Here is a 17,607-nt window from a genome sequence, read left to right as displayed (position 1 = left end):
GCCTCCCCCCTCTCTCTCTCTCTCTCTCTCTCTCTCTCTCTCTCTCTCTCTCTCTCTCTCTCTCTCTCTCTCTCTCTCTCTCTCTCTCTCTCTCTCTCTCTCTCTCTCTCTCTCTCTCTCTCTCTCTCTCTCAGCATCAGGAATTAAAACAGTGGATGAATACATTAAGGATTTTATTCCATATACAGGAAGAAGATTTGGTGGAGGATTCAGAAGTAAGAGCAGAAGCCAACATGAAGGAGGAGGCACCTCAAGGAGAGCCACCTGAAGGAGGAAGGAGTGACAATGAGGCAGATGATATTGATGAGAGGAGGTCAGGAGCCAGTGATGGAGAAGGAAAGGAAGACTCCCAAGCTGAAGAGGACAAGGACTCACAAGCTGGGGATGAGGAGGAGGAGAAGGATGACGACCAGCAGGATGACCTCAAAAACTCTCCGGAAGTCCGTCGCCGCCGCCCTAGGAAGGACTAACGTATTTAGGCTATCTAGGTAAGCTTTATAAACTTCACTCTTCCAGTTTGTCCAGAAGCAAGCCTGTTAGGCAAATCTAGTGTTTTCCTCTATTTCTTGCTTAAACAATGTTATATGTATAATTCACTGGAACTTGTCAACTTCAATATATTTAAGCAATTTAACAAATGCCAGTGCATGTCAGCCATTTTGGTTATACTGTATTCCACTATTGAAGAATACCAATGGCTTTTCTTTTGTTTGGAAATAAATGAGTGTTTATAACAGGAACTTACTACTTTCTTGGTTGCCTATCCAAATGTCTTGAATATAAAAATGTTTCATGATGAAAGTAAACTATTCCTATACTTAGTAGTGCATCAAATACTTTCATCAGGTTTTGTTTAGAGGCCTAGGAGCCAAGATGGATTTTTAATTTAGTCCTAGCGTGTGTCTGTGTGTGTGTGCGTGTGTGTGTGTAGGCACGGTTTTCTGCTGCTCCCATTTGTAGGGATGTCAGTCTGTTATGTAGAATAGATATTCTTGTAACAAGTTGGCCTCATGGTGATAGTAGAGCATGCAAGAAGGGCTTGATATGATTTTTTCTTTTGTATTATGACTACATAGAGCTTATGTATGACACTTGACATTATTTGAGTGTTGTCATAAATTTTTATGAACCTAATCCAAAAGTTCTTTAGGATTTTTTTTTGTGGAACTGCAAACAAAATAGAATTTAAATGAAGGAAAGTTGACTTTCCTCAACTGTGAAATATCATTTTTCATGAATAAAGATGTTTGCAGACCACTATTTTTAAACCAGTATTTGCTCATTATAGTTTAGCTTTGAAGTAACCAGTTTTTAACCATTAGTAAAATTGTCAGTTAATAAGTTAGTGATTTCTTTACTGCTCTATTTACTTTTGGGTTTTATTTATGAATGCAATTATTATTTTCATCCTACTGGACCGTACTGATGATAAAATAGGAATACCTTTCATAAGACTAAAAATCTGCTGTGAGTCACCTGTAGACTGATAAGGGACCCTGACACTGTGTTAAACTTTGTACCCAAGGTTGTTGTGACCACTAAGTCGTATTATATTTAATGCATCGGAAACTTGCAAAGATTTAATTTCACCCCATTAAATCACAGATGGAAAGTTATGGGGGTTTGTGCATGTGTTTGTGCAATGGTACTCTTGCTTTAACATGAAAGGTCTTTCCTTTTCATTTTAACCAACAAATAGTTTTGTGATTGAAGATTCATTATGTAGAGCTATTTGCATGACCTTATAATATAAATATTATAAGTATATATTATTTGATAAATATTAGGATCAAAACCCAAAGTTTACTCAGTTAACAGATTTCTGTTGCAGAATTTAATGCTAAAAACTGATAATTTTGGTATGAGCAAGACTCCAGAGTTTTCAGTAATTTTCTGGGAACAGTTATTTGGCAACACACCTTCCTGGTTGCCTGACACCAGAATTACACTTCATTTCAATAGTCTAAGTAATTATCATCTTGTTCCAGTATTTTTCTCATGTTTGGTTTGGCATTATTACAAATAGTAATGAGTTCATTAGTAATATTGTCACTGAAGACAAGCAGAGAAATTCATTTCTTGCTTATGGATTTCCATTAACATTTTGTGATAGTTGTTTTTCCAGTGTTACTGACTTTATTTATGTTGTAAATTAGGCACAAATGTGAAGATGTACTTATTTTTCAGCTGTTCATCCTGTGATATAAATTTTAAATCAAACAAATTTATCTACTACCATGTTTCTGGAGAATTGACAGTGATGTGCTGAATGTTGCTCATAAATTGTTAGTGGGACGTAGTGTTGGATGATGACTTGCTTAGGACTACACTAGTGCCTGACTGAATAGTTAGGAGTATGCAGGATACACGTAAGCAGAATACTAAGTAACTTATATCATTGATCACTATGTCCTCTGATAGAATTAGTCGTACATATGGACTTCCATGGCTCCTGTATTTAGTTAGTTTTTTTATGAATAGAGAAACTAAAACAGATTAATAAATCATCCTCATGTGAACATGTTACAACTTCCTTATCTTTTACTTAATCTGATAATATTCCAGCCATATCTCCACATGGTTCTGATTTCTGCATGTCTCACAAACAAGGGGGATATAGGACATCAGTATGGGTATTAAGTTCTAGACTTGACAGTGTAGCTTGTTAATAATTAAAATAGAGTAGAAATGGAGATGTACATGACTCTTGGCTTGAGGAACACACAACAAATGTGGCAGAAGCCGAGTGACTGGATCCATAGAGAAAGGAAAGAAGAGTAGATGAAGACAAGTCAGAGATGAAACAAGATGAACCTGCAGGCAAGACTTCAGACATGATGCATTGAGGAAAGCATGTTCAATATTGTGGTGGGGTCAAGAATGGCCTCTTTCTTAATTGATATGTAATTGATGGTGATAATTAACTTATTGACCATACAGGATAAGCTGAATATGATAACGACTATCCCTGTCATATACTGAGCATGGATATACTATAGTGCCTCTAAGTAATGGTTTGTGGTAGTAGGTACTCTGTATATGGGAGGACTTGCTTATCATTTAATGTGTAATCTAAATTATGCCAAGGAATTTAGTGTGTGAATGTCTATCTGTCTGAAATGTTTTGTCTGATTTGTTACTGTAAGCACTTTCTTTTCCCTAAATGATTATGTCAATTAATATTTGAAAGTCAAGAAACTTCATGCAATAATATTCCATCATAAAAATCTGCACATCTCAAACTTGCATGAGGATATTTAAGTTCAGGCATGTTGGTGAGCATGGATTGGCAAAAGTATGATTTGTTGTGGCTTTTAACTTGTATCACTCCTGATTGATCTGAGGTTTCCATTAGGTGCTATGATAGCAAGTTGTGTTCTGATCCATTTTACCAGTAACCCAAAGGTGTAGTATAGTCATATGTCCTCAGTATTGTCATGATTAGTAGTCAGATAACATGCTGCAATCAATTTAATTGTGTTTTGTTTTCACTCAGTCATGCCCTTTGATCTGCTAATATATCAATTGTCGGATAATAAGGAGATTGCAAACAAATCAGAGGACTTGCAATTGAGAGAAAAGCAAAGCATGTGTGATTGCATCATATTTGACTTCTGACCACGACTGTACCAGTATGCACTGGAGCGGGAAACATGCACATGACACATCAGTATCAAGACACATTATATATAATAAGTGTAGGGTGCCCTGTACTTAGCAATCCAGGAATTAAATTTCATGTTTAGTAGATTATATGTGGGAAATAAATGTTTACTTAAAATATACATATGAGGCACTGCATAAAATTTCATCTGCACCAGCATTAAATGTGAAAAAAAAGTAAAATCATGCATACTTTTCTTTATTTTATTAATGCTGATGAGACAAATAATGATTATTGTTGCATTACCAACCCTCAGCAGTGTGATGTCAAATCCAGTTTTCTAATTTAGCAATTACTCTGAACCTGGAAATTTGTTGACCATTGATGATGGGAGCTTGTCATGGTTTCCCAGTTGGTTTACCACATCCATCAGTTATTATTAACTTAACACTGTGCTTCACATGACTCAATGTGCATAATTATTTTATAATAAACACTTTTTTAAGTTGTTCTTTAAATATCCATACAGCCAATACAAAAAAGAATGTGTGGTAATACATACATGTATATACCAAGGCTGTCTCCCCTGAAAGTAGAGACAGCACTCTCACATTTACAATCATTGTCCGTGATGGAAAAGAGAAAATACACCACCCCTTACTTTATAAGGATCAGATGCAGAGCTTGGACAGTCTGATCTGGAGTAAGGCTCCTTTATGGCAAGTACTTACCTCACATACTTCCTGGTCATACTTATTTGATCATACATTATCTCAATATTCTCTCTTCATTACTTCTATTTGGTGTGGCATATGCATTTCTTATGTATAACACAAATATACCACAGGATTATTGGTATGCACTCTTAACAATAAGAGTATGCTTTCTTATGTTACATACCTTAATATCTCATTTTAGTCTCTTGATCTTTGCAAAGTACATAGGACCAAAGTTGGACAAGAGGGACGGCAATATTATCTGGCCATATCGCAGACCCAAATTGGTACCCAGTCGGTAGAGGAAGCTCAGAGGACGCATGGCATGTGTCAGGTCACTGTGGAAGAGAAACTGTCATGAAAAAATCAAATACAAACAAAATATCAAAACCTCTGGTCCAAGTTGTACATTTAAGTACAGGGTGGTGGTGTAGTAGCAGACGTCCATGTGTAGGTTCGAATCCCACCACGTACAGCTATTAAACATTTTACCATTTGTCGAGTGGTTTAAAGTTATCTACATGTCACCATGGTACCCAGGTTCTACTAGGTGGTTACACCCAAGATGAGCTTTGGGGGTGATATGGGCCCTTAATATGAGTACCACTATAAATAAAATTGCCTGTGCCACTAATGAGAGGAAGCTGAACAGCGCTTCCCATACTCTCCAAGTGTGCCTACAGGCGCTATAGGCCTCAACGTAAAACAAAAAAAAAATAAATAAATAAAGTCAATTTTGTGATGGGATGTCTTATATTTTCCTTTATCTGCAATGAAATCTGAAGGATGGGATATGAATTACATTTTTTTTTATCTGCGCTGAATTATAAAGTAATTAAGACTACACTTACTTTCAGTTCACTAATAACCTCATTCCCAAAAACTAAAAACAAAGGGAACTTCATAACATGGAAGAGGCATTCTGCATTCCCAGCTACCTATTATTTACTTCATTTAAGAGGAAGGTTTCAATATATATATATATATATATATATATATATATATATATATATATATATATATATATATATATATATATATATATCCAAACATTTGGCTAACTTTTGAACCTGTTCAAGGATCAGTACCTCAGTGGGACTTTTTCATTCTATTTTTGTTGCCCTTGGCTGGTTTCAAAGAATTTATTATAATAGTTTTAAGGGCACCAGCCAACTGTCTCAGAAGAATAACACAGGAAAAAACAGGCTGGGACAACTGATCAGGCTTATCCGAGATTACAGGGAGATTTATTGACTTACACCACACAACAGTCAATGGTGGTCTCCTGCCAGATCTTGGATAGGGCTAGGTGCACAACACCATCATTCTGTAGTGGTGTAAGGGTGCAGGTAGAGTACACCACTGTACCTCCTGGCCTCACCATCTGTAGTGCTGACCTGCAATGACAGCCTTATCACAATGTAAAATGCTTATACTGCTTCATAAGATTTTCCATAATCAAATTTTCAGACACATTACTTCTGTAGACTGTTCAAGACAAAATTAACCTCCTATACTATTATTTTACATGACTTGGAACAAACTAATATTTGACTTCAGCAAATGTGGGAGTTTTTAATACATCATATTAAATAACAAGGAAAACTTACACCAACAGTGCACTTTGTAACTCAGGTAACCTGAGCCTTTCTTTTGATCTCTTGGGACTGAAAATGCTGTTGTCACTTTCGTGCAGCACATGTCTGTCAGTGAGGCAGGGAGCATCCACCAACACCTTGTCAAATGCCTCTTGCTCCCAAGGTATACAACCATTCCTCTGGTGAAGTTGCAATTTATTTCTCAACTACTAATATATATATATATATATATATATATATATATATATATATATATATATATATATATATATATATATATATATATATATATATTTATTTATTTATTTATTTATCAAACTTTTTCGTTGAGTGAAAATAGCAGTTTCAAATAGATAAAGCTACAGAAAAAATTAAGATTATTTAGTTTAGTCCACTGCAATGCCAGTCACTGATAACTTTCATTGAAGTAGCTATGGCAGAGGCACTGAAACTTACTCTTATCTGTGATATCATTCTTCCACATCATAATCCTCTATATTTGCACCATCTCTCTATCTCATTTTCATCCATTCTAATAATACATCCTCCCATTTTACATGTAACCATCCTCCTACACACACAGTATCCATTTCACACTGGTATATCCTTATTATCAATTAAAGCCCATTGTATTCTTCCTCTGTCAATTCACATGCCATAAATGGAATCACTAGTTTTGAATTTTGGGTTATTAAATTACCATTAGTTTATAAAATATACAGAGATATTGATGCAAGTAATTGGATACATAAAAAGTGTTTTATCAACTACTGCTATTATATTAAGCTAAAGTATTCATAGGTCTGGAAATCTACTTACCTGAGTTACTGCTATTGATCCCTGAATTTGGCTCAAGCAAGAAGGTATATACTGCCTCAACACGTTGTTTAACCTCCTGACCCTTCCCAGTGATGCATCATTGCTCACTACCATTCCTGGTGTGGGACGATTCAATTGTCATTAGTACCTTGGTAACAGTTTATCCATAACAGAAATAGGACTTCAAATGGTAGGAAGGCACAAAACACAGTGGAGGCAAGTATGAAAGGTTACTTGATTTCATACCATGACTGAGACACTGAACTTACCAGGGAGCATTGTTTGAAGTGCCACAAGAGTCTTGCCTCCCGGTGCAGCACACAGGTCCAACACCCTCTCCCCAGGCTGAAGGTCTAGGGCGAGGACTGGCATGAGAGACGCTCCATCCATAATGTAGTGTGTGAAGACTTTCATTTTATTGTCCATCTTAGGCTGTCAACACCCAAGGATATATAGTTGAAATCATCAATATAATACAAAAACAGTTCAACAATCCAATTACATGCAACCACTTTTCCTTGCTCCACACATCTTTTTGGCATCTAGTACTCTCAATTAAGCTGTCAACACAAAATATCATTAGAGGGAGTAATCAATATAATACAAAAGCAATTCAGTAACCCTTTTCACACATACTATTGTTACACACATTTTTCTTGCATGTTATGGTCTCTATCTTAATATCTCACGAGATTATGACAATCTTGTGAAGCCTAGTAAGAGAAACAAAATATACAGTATACATGCGTTTCAATAGAAAGGTTTATTTTTCAAATACATCTATTCTCTTAGTTCAAACAGATATCATAGATGTGTAAATAAAATCATACCTGAGGAAAGCTAGTGATGTCCCCTTTGGGGAATGAGAAGACCTTGAGTGGTGATGGAAGACTGATTGGCTCCTTCTGCACTTCCCTCTTGATACCAATCTCATCATCTCTAAGACTGGTATTTACAAACAAGTCCGTCTCCTCTATCCAATTCTCAAGTCCCTGTAATTCATACTCCAGTAAATACTTTAGATACGATGCACCAAATCCACAAAACTTGGCTCACTGAAAGAGGAAAGACATCAGAAGAATCCTTCATTCCCTATTTCTTATAGGTTTCCGTAAAATGGAATGAATCAGTTTGTAAGGTTTCCTGTAACTTTCCCTATTTCTCACTTGATCCAAAATTAAGGTACATTTTATTATATTTTTCAGCCTTTAGCCAGCCTCCTTTAAATCTGATCTCTTTCCTTCGCCCTTATTCTATATTTCAGCTACAATAATGCAACCAGTATTACTATTCTCTTAAATGACTTACCATTTGCTTTCACTTCAAGCAAGCTACATCTAAAAACTCGATCCCTGCTTCTTGCTTTATTTATTCTAAATTCCATCATTCCACCTATTTCTCCATTCACAGCAACTCAAAACCCTAAAAGCTTTTATCAATCTATCCTTCTGGAAGATAAAAATTCATACTGAATAGTCACTATTGTATACAAGTTAAGCTTACTATAGAAGTCTTATGATCCAATACTTAGATTTTTATGTATAAATGAATTTTGCTACTTGAGTCTTTTTAATATTCTCTAACCAAATGTTTGATAAAATAAAAATATGTTGTTTTCTGAATTATGCTATCACCTTATGTCCAGTAATGCTTCCTAAACAGCTAAACTCATCTGGATCTTTGTTATACTCTATACTTTGGTACTGTACATAAAAACCATCCCCATGGGAAATTCCCTCAAATACTTTCTGAGATGAGTACAAGAAACAATGTTCTGAATGGCACCTTGAGTTTTGTGGCTGGTACATGGTCGTGCAGGATGTTGGTGCCTTCCACTCCCACCTCTGAGGGAAGGATGACTCGACTGCTGTGCTCCACATCAACACTTCCTGGTCCATGGTCTTGGGCCTGAGCTCTAAGCTGGTATTCTTCTGGATAGCGACTAATAGGCTCTTTGTTTGCCCTGGCAGCTAACTCATCATCATCAAGCTGTGAAGTTGAAATTTGTTAATACAAAGAAAACTGGAATAAAAGAGGTATGTACTATGCACCTATGATGAGTTTTAATATGTCTTTGTGCAGCACAGTACATACTCTACTGAACTAATGAGTGGAGTTATGTCACATTACAGCAAAAGGTCTGTAAGTATATCTAATGTATCCTCCTGATCAGATGAATCTCTTGCCTAAATCTCTCTTCTCAAATACTCATGTTAAGCATTGGTACTTCTTATAAATTCAGTAAAAGCCTTATCTGTACACATCTTAGAACTGATGTACTGCATGTTATTCCAAAATTTAAGACACTTTTGATTACAAATATCCCACATTAAGAGATTCTCAACCTGTATAAAATAACTCTCATGATATTTCTGCTGTAAAATTTCCTTAAAACTTTGCATACTCATACACTGAAAACCTCAAATTTGGATAATCAGTGATAATTCTCTAAGTCTGCATTCTTTCCTGGCATACCTCAATAAGTGATGGCCTGACAGGTCGGGCATCTTCCTGCTGGTCTTCTTGGTGCTGCGGGGTGCACTCTTCAGCCTTAGCCACCTTAGTCTTTGCTTCTGCAATTTTCATACGTTCAGTGATGTGTGAATATTGATGCCTGATGTCCATAGCTCCCAGATCCTGAGTAAACGTCACATTATATTTTTCTGAGTAAGCAAAACTTAGGGGTTAGGTGGGTACTGTCCAAATGTTTCTTTCATTCCATTACTTCAGCTTATTTTTATAACCTAGTCTGTCTCTCTACAGTAATTCCACTCTGAGTCAATACTTCTGCCTGAGAAACAAAATAAAAGTCTTGAAATCACTTAAGCAGCTATTTTCCGCAATACACATGATTAAATTCTATTATTATTTTTTTTATACATGTATCCTTTGTTCATTCTTTATCAAACTGTCTATAATAAGGTTATGTACAACTCAGGTGACATGTAATGATATATATAAAAATGCACAAGACCTCATTAGAAGTGGAGCAGAATATACTAAATACATATCACTGCACTTGGCCAAGTACCCAACTGCTGTCTATAATCTATGCCACAGCACAAGCAGTCTACAACCGTTGTATATTCTGGTCAAGTAAGCTAAATGCAGTTCATATAACTTCCTTGGTTTAAACAGGTATAATTACAACAACGCATTTACCTCAAATGACTTCAGACCAACCATGGATAACGAAGTTTCAGTTAGATAAAAGAGCGGTTCACTTGTCTTAGTTCAAGCCAGTTCCAGGTTGACTTTCATTTTGGGCAGTGCAGCATTCTTGTGATTTTAGCATCGCTAATTTCTATCACAAAATAATCTTAAAAACAAAACGTATCATAAAACTTTTGACTATGATGTTCTGGTAGACACTAAGTGCCATCATGTAAGACAGAAAAAAAAAATTCAGCTGTAACAAGACGATGATTGTTAACAGAAGTAAAAAGTTGCTTTCTTTTTAAACGCTTCATATAAAAAAAAGAAATATGTCAGGAATGTATAAACTGATATATTTTTAGTTAACTTATTTTTATGTGAAAGACGAGTTTCAACCGAGTCATAAGGTACTTCCATGTTTCCGATTGTGGTCTACCTTCTGTAGAGAGCTCATTAGACATACCTATGATTTCCACAAACACACACACACACACACACACACACGCCCGGAAGCTCAGTGGTTAGAGCGCTGGCTTCACAAGCCAGAGGACCGGGGTTCGATTCCCCGGCCGGGTGGAGATATTTGGGTGTGTCTCCTTTCACGTGTAGCCCCTGTTCACCTAGCCGTGAGTAGGTATGGGATGTAAATCAAAGAGTTGTGACCTTGTTGTCCCGGTGTGTGGTGTGTGCCTGGTCTCAGGCCTATCCCAAGATTGGAAACAATGAGCTCTGAGCTCGTTCCGTAGGGTAACGTCTGGCTGTCTCGTCAGAGACTGCAGCAGATCAAACGGTGAAACACACACACACACACACACACACACACACACACACACACACACACACACACACACACACAAAAAAAAAAAAAAAAAAAAAAAAAAAACAGGATTAAGTTTTTAAAAGGTCAACGATAAAGAAACTTTCGATGAATGAAAAGCGTTGGTAGGTTTGAGGGTCAGCGATCAGCGAGGTGTGGATAATCACAGGAAACATTTTCTAAATTCTAGTTTCTGCCTATACTTTCCCCTCCACCCCCCAACAAGCTTGGGGACAGGTGAGAATGCGGGGTTTCGGGTGAGAAACATGAAATGCGTCGGAAATACTTATTTTTTGCGTAACTGGGAGGGAAAGAGATGGCCATCCTAAACTCTACGGATAGTTCACTACAAATTTCGTAATTTCATTAATTTGTATAAATTCCATAAATTTGGAATATATTTCAGCAAGGACACTAACCCTAACATAAACCTACCTTACCGTATTCCTGGCGGGGAGAGCTGCGCCCCCCGCACCCCCGGCTAGAACACTAACCCAACCCTAACATAAACCTAACCTAACATTTTCTAGCAGCCCCCTAGAACCTAACCTAACGTATCCTTGATTTGGGGCTGCTTTCCTCCCCCCACACCGGTTCTCTTATAGCTTCACACAATATGCCCTATCTCTACCAATACCCCTCCTCATAATACCTTAACGAAAGGATGAAGGTCCTGGCTGTGGGAAATCCTCTTTTCAATTATCGTTAAGTTCACTGTCCTTCATGGGGACAGCAGGAGCGATGATTTCCCAGTAATCAAATTCGCAATCTTTTCAACTAATGTCAATGGTGGCCATGGCTGAACTGCGCACACCAGGTGTCTTTGTGCACCTGTCTGCCCAGCTGTGCCCCGCCTACGAATACATATAGCATATTCCCATTGGCGCAGCTCGTGGTGTTAAGAGGTGGTGGCACGTCATTGGACAAAAGAACTATAGACACAATAAGAATGCTACTCAGCAGTTACCCACAAACCCCAGCTACAAACAAATGCAAGTCAGTATACTGCTCATTTTCGAGTGTGATGGAGTTCCGAGGCTCGCCGCAGCTTGCTGGACTTGAGAAAAGTCACCGTTCACCGCACATTCCCGAACCTATTGTAACGTTATTATTCATTTGCGGCAGGTAGTGTACTTACCGAAAATGTTGTAAATATTAAGAACAACCACCAAAGAGTGGCCAAAACCATTGTAGTGAACATTCCGTAGACTTTTTAATGGGAATTTCTTCCCGTTATGCCAAAATTACGCTTTTCCGACGCACCTCATGTTCCCCACCCGAAACCCCGCATTCCCACCTGTCCCGAAGCTTGTTGGGGGCGGTAGGGAAGAGTATGGGCATAAAGTAGAATTATACCTTTTTTTTCTTTAATATATATTACAATAGTGGAGACTCATGCACTGATATGCCTTTGTCAATCGCAAAGCTGAGCCAGGTACAGTGATTTAAGTGACAACTGCAAGCCACGGGACTTGCCTAAAGGAGAATTTCGTGCGCCTAAAAGTGAATCATCGAGCTTCAGGCTTCAGTGTTGCGCATCCCGAGACAGGAACGCGCACACACAAGAAGGAGGACAGTGCCATTCCATTGGGTGTTTTGTAGAGAAGAGGACCAGAGGTGGCTTTCTCGCTGCACTTAGGAAGCAGATTCAAGAGGTCTGGTCAATTTCTTTTGGCCGCGACATCCACAAGGTATTTCCAGTTCAGGAATTTATTATTATAAATTTACATGCTGGTCTTGTGAACTGTTTGAGTGCCACACTTGTTAGAGCGAAATTAAATAAGGTCAAGATTTATTCATTCATGATATATCCCAAGTATTTATATATTATCTACATAATAAGCATTTTTAAGATACAGGTATCCCTTGGTTAACGATAGGGTTACGTTTCCCAAAAACAGATCGCTAACCGAAACGATCGCTAACTGAGGGATTTGAAATTATCAACTACATACATGTATTTCGCGATGCGTAAATAAACGACACTTTCTATGTTGTTAGTTGTTATTTACACCTTTAGAATTGGTAGTACTTACCTTGAGGAGTGGATGTGATATGCGTAGTGTGTTGTTTTGTGCCCCCGAGGGACACAGGGCCTTGGAGGATTAAATCTCATCATGCCCACACCGACCCAAACTCGGTCAGCTGCTTCAAACCCTTCAAATTCTTGAGAGAATACGTTTTCCAGTGGGGGTGGGTCATCCAGGCTCTCCTCATCGTCACTCAAGGTTACGGTGGATGTGAAGGATAGATTGGATGTGGGTGGAGTTGTTTTGGAGGTGGATGGAGTTGTTTTGGAAGTGGGTGGAGTTTTTTTCGAGGTAGCAGGACGAACTTTGAAGTACGACGAGATGACTCCTATGGAAGTAGATGGGATTGCTTTTGAGGTGGATGGGGTAGCTTGGGAGGTGGATGGAGTTGCTTGATCGGTAGATGGGGTTGCTTGGGATGTGGATGGGGTTGCTTGGGCGGTGAGTGGTTTGAAGAAAGATGAGATGACTGTCTGTTTTGCCATCCTTTTCTTTGCCTCAAATAGTTCTTTATACACTTTCATGTCATTTTCTATAGCATTAGTCACGCCATTACTTCGGTTTGGGTTGGGGTCATTCTCCTGGAGAAGATGTATGGCCTGGTTAATATGATTAAAAATCTCCTCGAAAATCTTGACGGAGAGGGTTCTTTCAGGCTCCTTGTCCTCCTCCATTTCCTCCAAAGTATTTTGTTTCTCCAACTCCATGAGGTCGTCGTTGGAGAGAGGCTCAGAATGACTGTCCAGCAGTTCTTGTACGTCATTCTCGTCCACCTCATTGAAGCCTGCCTTATGGGAGATATGAACGATGTCTTTCCTTACTGCTGTAACATCGACAGGGACTTCCTGTTTACGTTCCACGCACTCAGGCCACAAATTACGCCAACATCCATTCATTGCCGACTTGGACACCTCCTTCCATGACTCGTCGATGTTGTCGATCCCCTTTTTAATGTTATAATCCTTCCAAAATTGTTTCATGGTCGGCTTGTCAGGGGTGTCAATGCAGGCCAACAGCTGTTTCATGGTGCGCCGCTGGTAATAGGCCTTGAAAGTAGCGATGACTCCTTGGTCCATCGGCTGGATGAGGGCAGTTGTGTTTGGGGGCATAAACATGACCTCAATATTATCTGCCCAGTCATTCATGCTCTCTGGGTGGCTGGGGCGTTGTCACACAGCAAGAGAAATCTGTTAGCAATGTTGTTTTGGGCAGCATATTCTTTTAGGAATTTGGAGAGGTATCCTGTCACGTAACTTTGCATGATAACAGTCGTCATCCACCCCTTTTTGTTTGCCTTCCATACTACGGGCAAATATTCCTTAATATAGCCAGACAGAGCTCTTGGGTTTTGGGAATGGTAAATAAGGCATGGTTTAAGCTTAAGATCACCAGCGGCATTCCCCCCCACCAATAATGTTAACCTGTCTTTAGATGCCTTGAATCCTGGTGCCGACTTCTCCTCCTTTGCTATAAACGTTCTCGATGACATCTTCTTCCAATACAGGCCTGTCTCGTCAAAGTTTAGAACCTGCTTGGCTGAATAACCTCCTTCCTCGATGCGCTCTTTAAGCAAAGGCTTGAAGGCGTTTGCAGCGGGTTGATCCGAACTCGCTGCCTCCCCACTAACCTTGAGGTTGTGTAGACTCCCACGATGTTTGAAACGTTCAAACCACCCCTTACTGGCCTTGAAGGACACTGTCTCGCCTATGTTGAATTCTGGTTTCAGGTCCTCCCACAGGCTCAGTGCCTTAGTAGTAACGAGTTGGGTAGAAAGAGGCATGCGGCGTGTGTGTGGTCTTCAATCCATAGCCTCAGCAAACGTTCCAATTTTTCCATAATCGGTTCCCTGTTACGAGTTGTTGTGTGTTTGTGCAGGTTTGTGACTTGGTTGGCCTGCTGCTTCACTTGTACTTTTTCTGGAGAACTGTTGATACAGTTGATTGAGATAAACCAAGGGCACGAGCAATAGAGTTTACCCCTTCACCACCCTCATGACGAGTCACAATGTTCAACTTAATATCAAGGCCAATGCTCTTTCTCGATTTTTAGCCTTATCTCCCGGTGGAGAACAATCGTTGGGTCGCTTGGAAGCCATCACTAAGTTCACTTGATCACAAATAAGCACAAAAAGAAGTTTAGAGCGAGCGTGATAGAGTTGTTGTTGCACAATCAAAACAGCGGGAAAGACTGTGGTGTGTTTACTGCACGGGCCGCGGGTGGATGGAGGCGCTGCGATCGCGATTGCGATCGCGATTGCGATTGGTCAATCCGATCGTTAACCGAATTTTGGCGATCGTTAACCAAAAAATAGGGATTAATTTGGAGGGATCGTATGAGCGAAATATCGTTAAGTAGTCGATCGTTAACCGAGGGACACCTGTACGCACATTATATATTTGTCTTTTTTTTTTTTTATCTGAGTTTAAGAACTTATTATTGTGGTGATTTAGTTGACGCAAATTCCCCATTAGCGCATTACCCATCTGAAACACACACACACACACACCTGCTACACCCAGACGTGCCTCCCACTGCTCGCGCCACTCGACACCAGCAGAATCGCGTGGCGCACTGATCGGTACCGACTTAGCGCGGTGCCCACTATTGTGCGAGCCTTAAATAAGTAAATTAATAAGTGAATTCTTGGTTAAGTTAGAGCCATAGTTAGGTTAAGCATTTCATTTCATTGTTTTAATGCCCCCCCCCCCTGTACATTTTCAATGTATTTTTTTTTACATTGCCAAATTAATAAACCGTATATTATTATTATTATTATTATTATTATTATTATTATTATTATTATTACACACACACACACACACACACACACACACACACACACACACACACACACACACTAATTCCCATCCAGGGCATAAAATCATATAGGAGAGAGAATGGGAACCTGCCTGGAGGTCGAGGCACCATGTGGCATGCTACATTGTCGATCAGTCTTTGTTTCAACCAGTCTAGCACTAAGCAACATGCAAGTGAGTGTGGCATGCTAAAGGTGGCAACACTTTGCTGTACAGTGTGACGCATGCTACCTAGTTACAAAATATTGTCTGTTGCTGCTTTCTCACCAGTCGTGGGAAAGAGTGATGTTGAAACCATCAAATGAATTAAACTGGTGTCAAAGTATCGAAGAATTCATATAAGAATACAGAAAGCATGTGATTTTATAAGCGAATTCAAGCAACCAGATGAAACTACATGCACAACAGAGATTAGTTCCCTCTCCACCCGCCCCCCAAAAATAATGAAAATGTTACGCAATAATGTGTCGTGGTTACGGTAAAGATCAAGAATTTGCCTACATTCCGCCCTTAGTTGAAGTAGTAGAAGTAGTACGTTCAAGCATAGCAGCAGCAGCAGTAGCAGCGACGGTGTTGGTGATGCTGCTACTTCTACTGCTGCGCTTCTACTACAACTATTGCTGCTATTACTACTCATATTTCTATTACTATTTCTACTGCTACTACAACTACAGCAACTACTACTACTACTACTACTACTACTACTACTACTACTACTACTACTACTACTACTACTAAATATCGTACTTTTAACAGTTACATGGAAGACTATTACTTGTATCGAGTAAAAAGTATCTATGAAGTCTGAATTTTGTTGATATGGCCTCGTGTTAATTTCTGTTGTTGTTTTTTTTCTCAACTAATCCTAGGGCAGACTTATATCGGTGTGATTAGATAGTACTGTTATAACTTACATAAAGGTCTTCAATAATGTGGTCGTAGTCTGCAAAATTATTGAGAAGAGCGACATATCTCTGTTTGGAGAGGAGGGCCAGCCTGATAGAGGGCCAGCGGGCTTGGTACACAGGAGGCATAGCGATGTCAAAGTATTGCAGGGCCCGGTCCACATTTGTCACCTTAGCAGACACCTTAAGTGAAGATCATAAGAACAATAAGAAAACAAAGAAACTACAAAAGATCAAGTCAGTATACTCAAAACTCAAGAATCAATTAGCTTATTTAAATGTTGTCATTATTTCTCATCATTCACTCTACACACGCGATACCCAATATTCAGGCTGTCTTTGTATAATATATGGAATAGAGAAACAAGATCACATGAACATCAAACCTACTTACATTTATAGATGAAAATTGTTTGATTAAATTGGATTAGTTTAGGTGAGGTGAGACTGGGTTAGGTTAGGTGATGTGACCTGACCTAACCTATTAAGTTAAGCTAGGGTCACAGCACTTAATGTGATGCCAAGCCAGTGATCATGAGAAATTATCTACTCTTTCACTCTTATTTTCGTTGTCTAGTAATTCTCTACGTTTATGGCAAGGTCACCGACCCTTCTACTTGATATGTGAGTTTTGTATGTATCAGACGCGGCTGGATTAGAAAGATCTACTTTAAAGAGTCAAAATTTATTTCAATCATTCTTAAAGGAACACGTAGTACATTAGAGATGCTTCCCTGACTGATTCCTAATTAATAATGCACTGTTAAATTATTCGGTACAATACTTCGGTTGTATTTCACGAGTAGTACACAAGGATAAGCAATCTCAGCATTACTATTTGATACATTTATATTTAGTCAATGGCGATTCCGATTAACCCCTGAACCAAAACTGCACTGTTAACTTGTACCAGTACAATTCACTGACAGGAAACATTTCTATTTACATACCTTTTTAAATCGTTTCTGCAAGTACCATATCAGCCTGCTCTCTCTTCTCACTTTTGTAGTAACACTAAGCATCTTGTCAGTGTCAACGTGTCTAATGGAGTCACTCTCTATACACAAGCACACAAATACATCAAAGCAGCGTGTATATTAAAGGCAAATTCCGCCGGCTGTATATTTACGTCGCTTTGGATCCAAA

General features: G+C 38.9%; 2 protein-coding genes across 6 annotated transcripts in view; one reads left to right on the top strand and one right to left on the bottom strand.

Moving 5' to 3' along the window:
• LOC123515237 (thioredoxin-related transmembrane protein 1-like) overlaps positions 1 to 4,109 on the top strand; it is a 20,280-nt gene extending 16,171 nt beyond the window's left edge. For both annotated transcript variants that reach the window (XM_045273823.1, XM_045273822.1), the window contains one exon: positions 189 to 4,109. In XM_045273823.1, coding sequence (XP_045129758.1) covers positions 189 to 470 — 282 coding nt within the window. In that variant the 3' untranslated portion in view covers positions 471 to 4,109. The remainder of the gene's footprint in view (positions 1 to 188) is intronic.
• The window catches only part of LOC123515236 (5-methylcytosine rRNA methyltransferase NSUN4-like), a 23,705-nt gene extending 6,098 nt beyond the window's left edge, over positions 1 to 17,607 (bottom strand). The window contains exons 1-11 of one of the 4 annotated variants that reach the window (XM_045273820.1): positions 17,412 to 17,607; positions 16,471 to 16,644; positions 9,213 to 9,374; positions 8,523 to 8,726; positions 7,568 to 7,729; positions 7,007 to 7,169; positions 6,738 to 6,853; positions 5,931 to 6,097; positions 5,580 to 5,717; positions 4,505 to 4,658; positions 2,111 to 4,190 (exon numbers count right to left, since the gene is read on the bottom strand). In XM_045273820.1, the coding sequence (XP_045129755.1) occupies positions 4,514 to 4,658; positions 5,580 to 5,717; positions 5,931 to 6,097; positions 6,738 to 6,853; positions 7,007 to 7,169; positions 7,568 to 7,729; positions 8,523 to 8,726; positions 9,213 to 9,374; positions 16,471 to 16,644; positions 17,412 to 17,483 (1,503 nt within the window). In that variant the 5' untranslated portion in view covers positions 17,484 to 17,607 and the 3' untranslated portion in view covers positions 2,111 to 4,190; positions 4,505 to 4,513. Of the gene's footprint in view, positions 1 to 2,110; positions 4,659 to 5,579; positions 5,718 to 5,930; positions 6,098 to 6,737; positions 6,854 to 7,006; positions 7,170 to 7,567; positions 7,730 to 8,522; positions 8,727 to 9,212; positions 9,375 to 11,362; positions 11,519 to 16,470; positions 16,645 to 17,411 lie in introns of those variants that run through there. The other 3 variants (XM_045273819.1, XM_045273818.1, XM_045273821.1) reach the window with 3 other exon arrangements.

Source organism: Portunus trituberculatus, chromosome 38, assembly GCF_017591435.1.
Source record: "Portunus trituberculatus isolate SZX2019 chromosome 38, ASM1759143v1, whole genome shotgun sequence".
In the NCBI taxonomy this organism is placed as follows: domain Eukaryota; kingdom Metazoa; phylum Arthropoda; class Malacostraca; order Decapoda; family Portunidae; genus Portunus; species Portunus trituberculatus.
The sequence above is the reverse complement of the archived record's forward strand: the minus strand, read 5'-3'. Positions and strand labels throughout refer to the sequence as shown.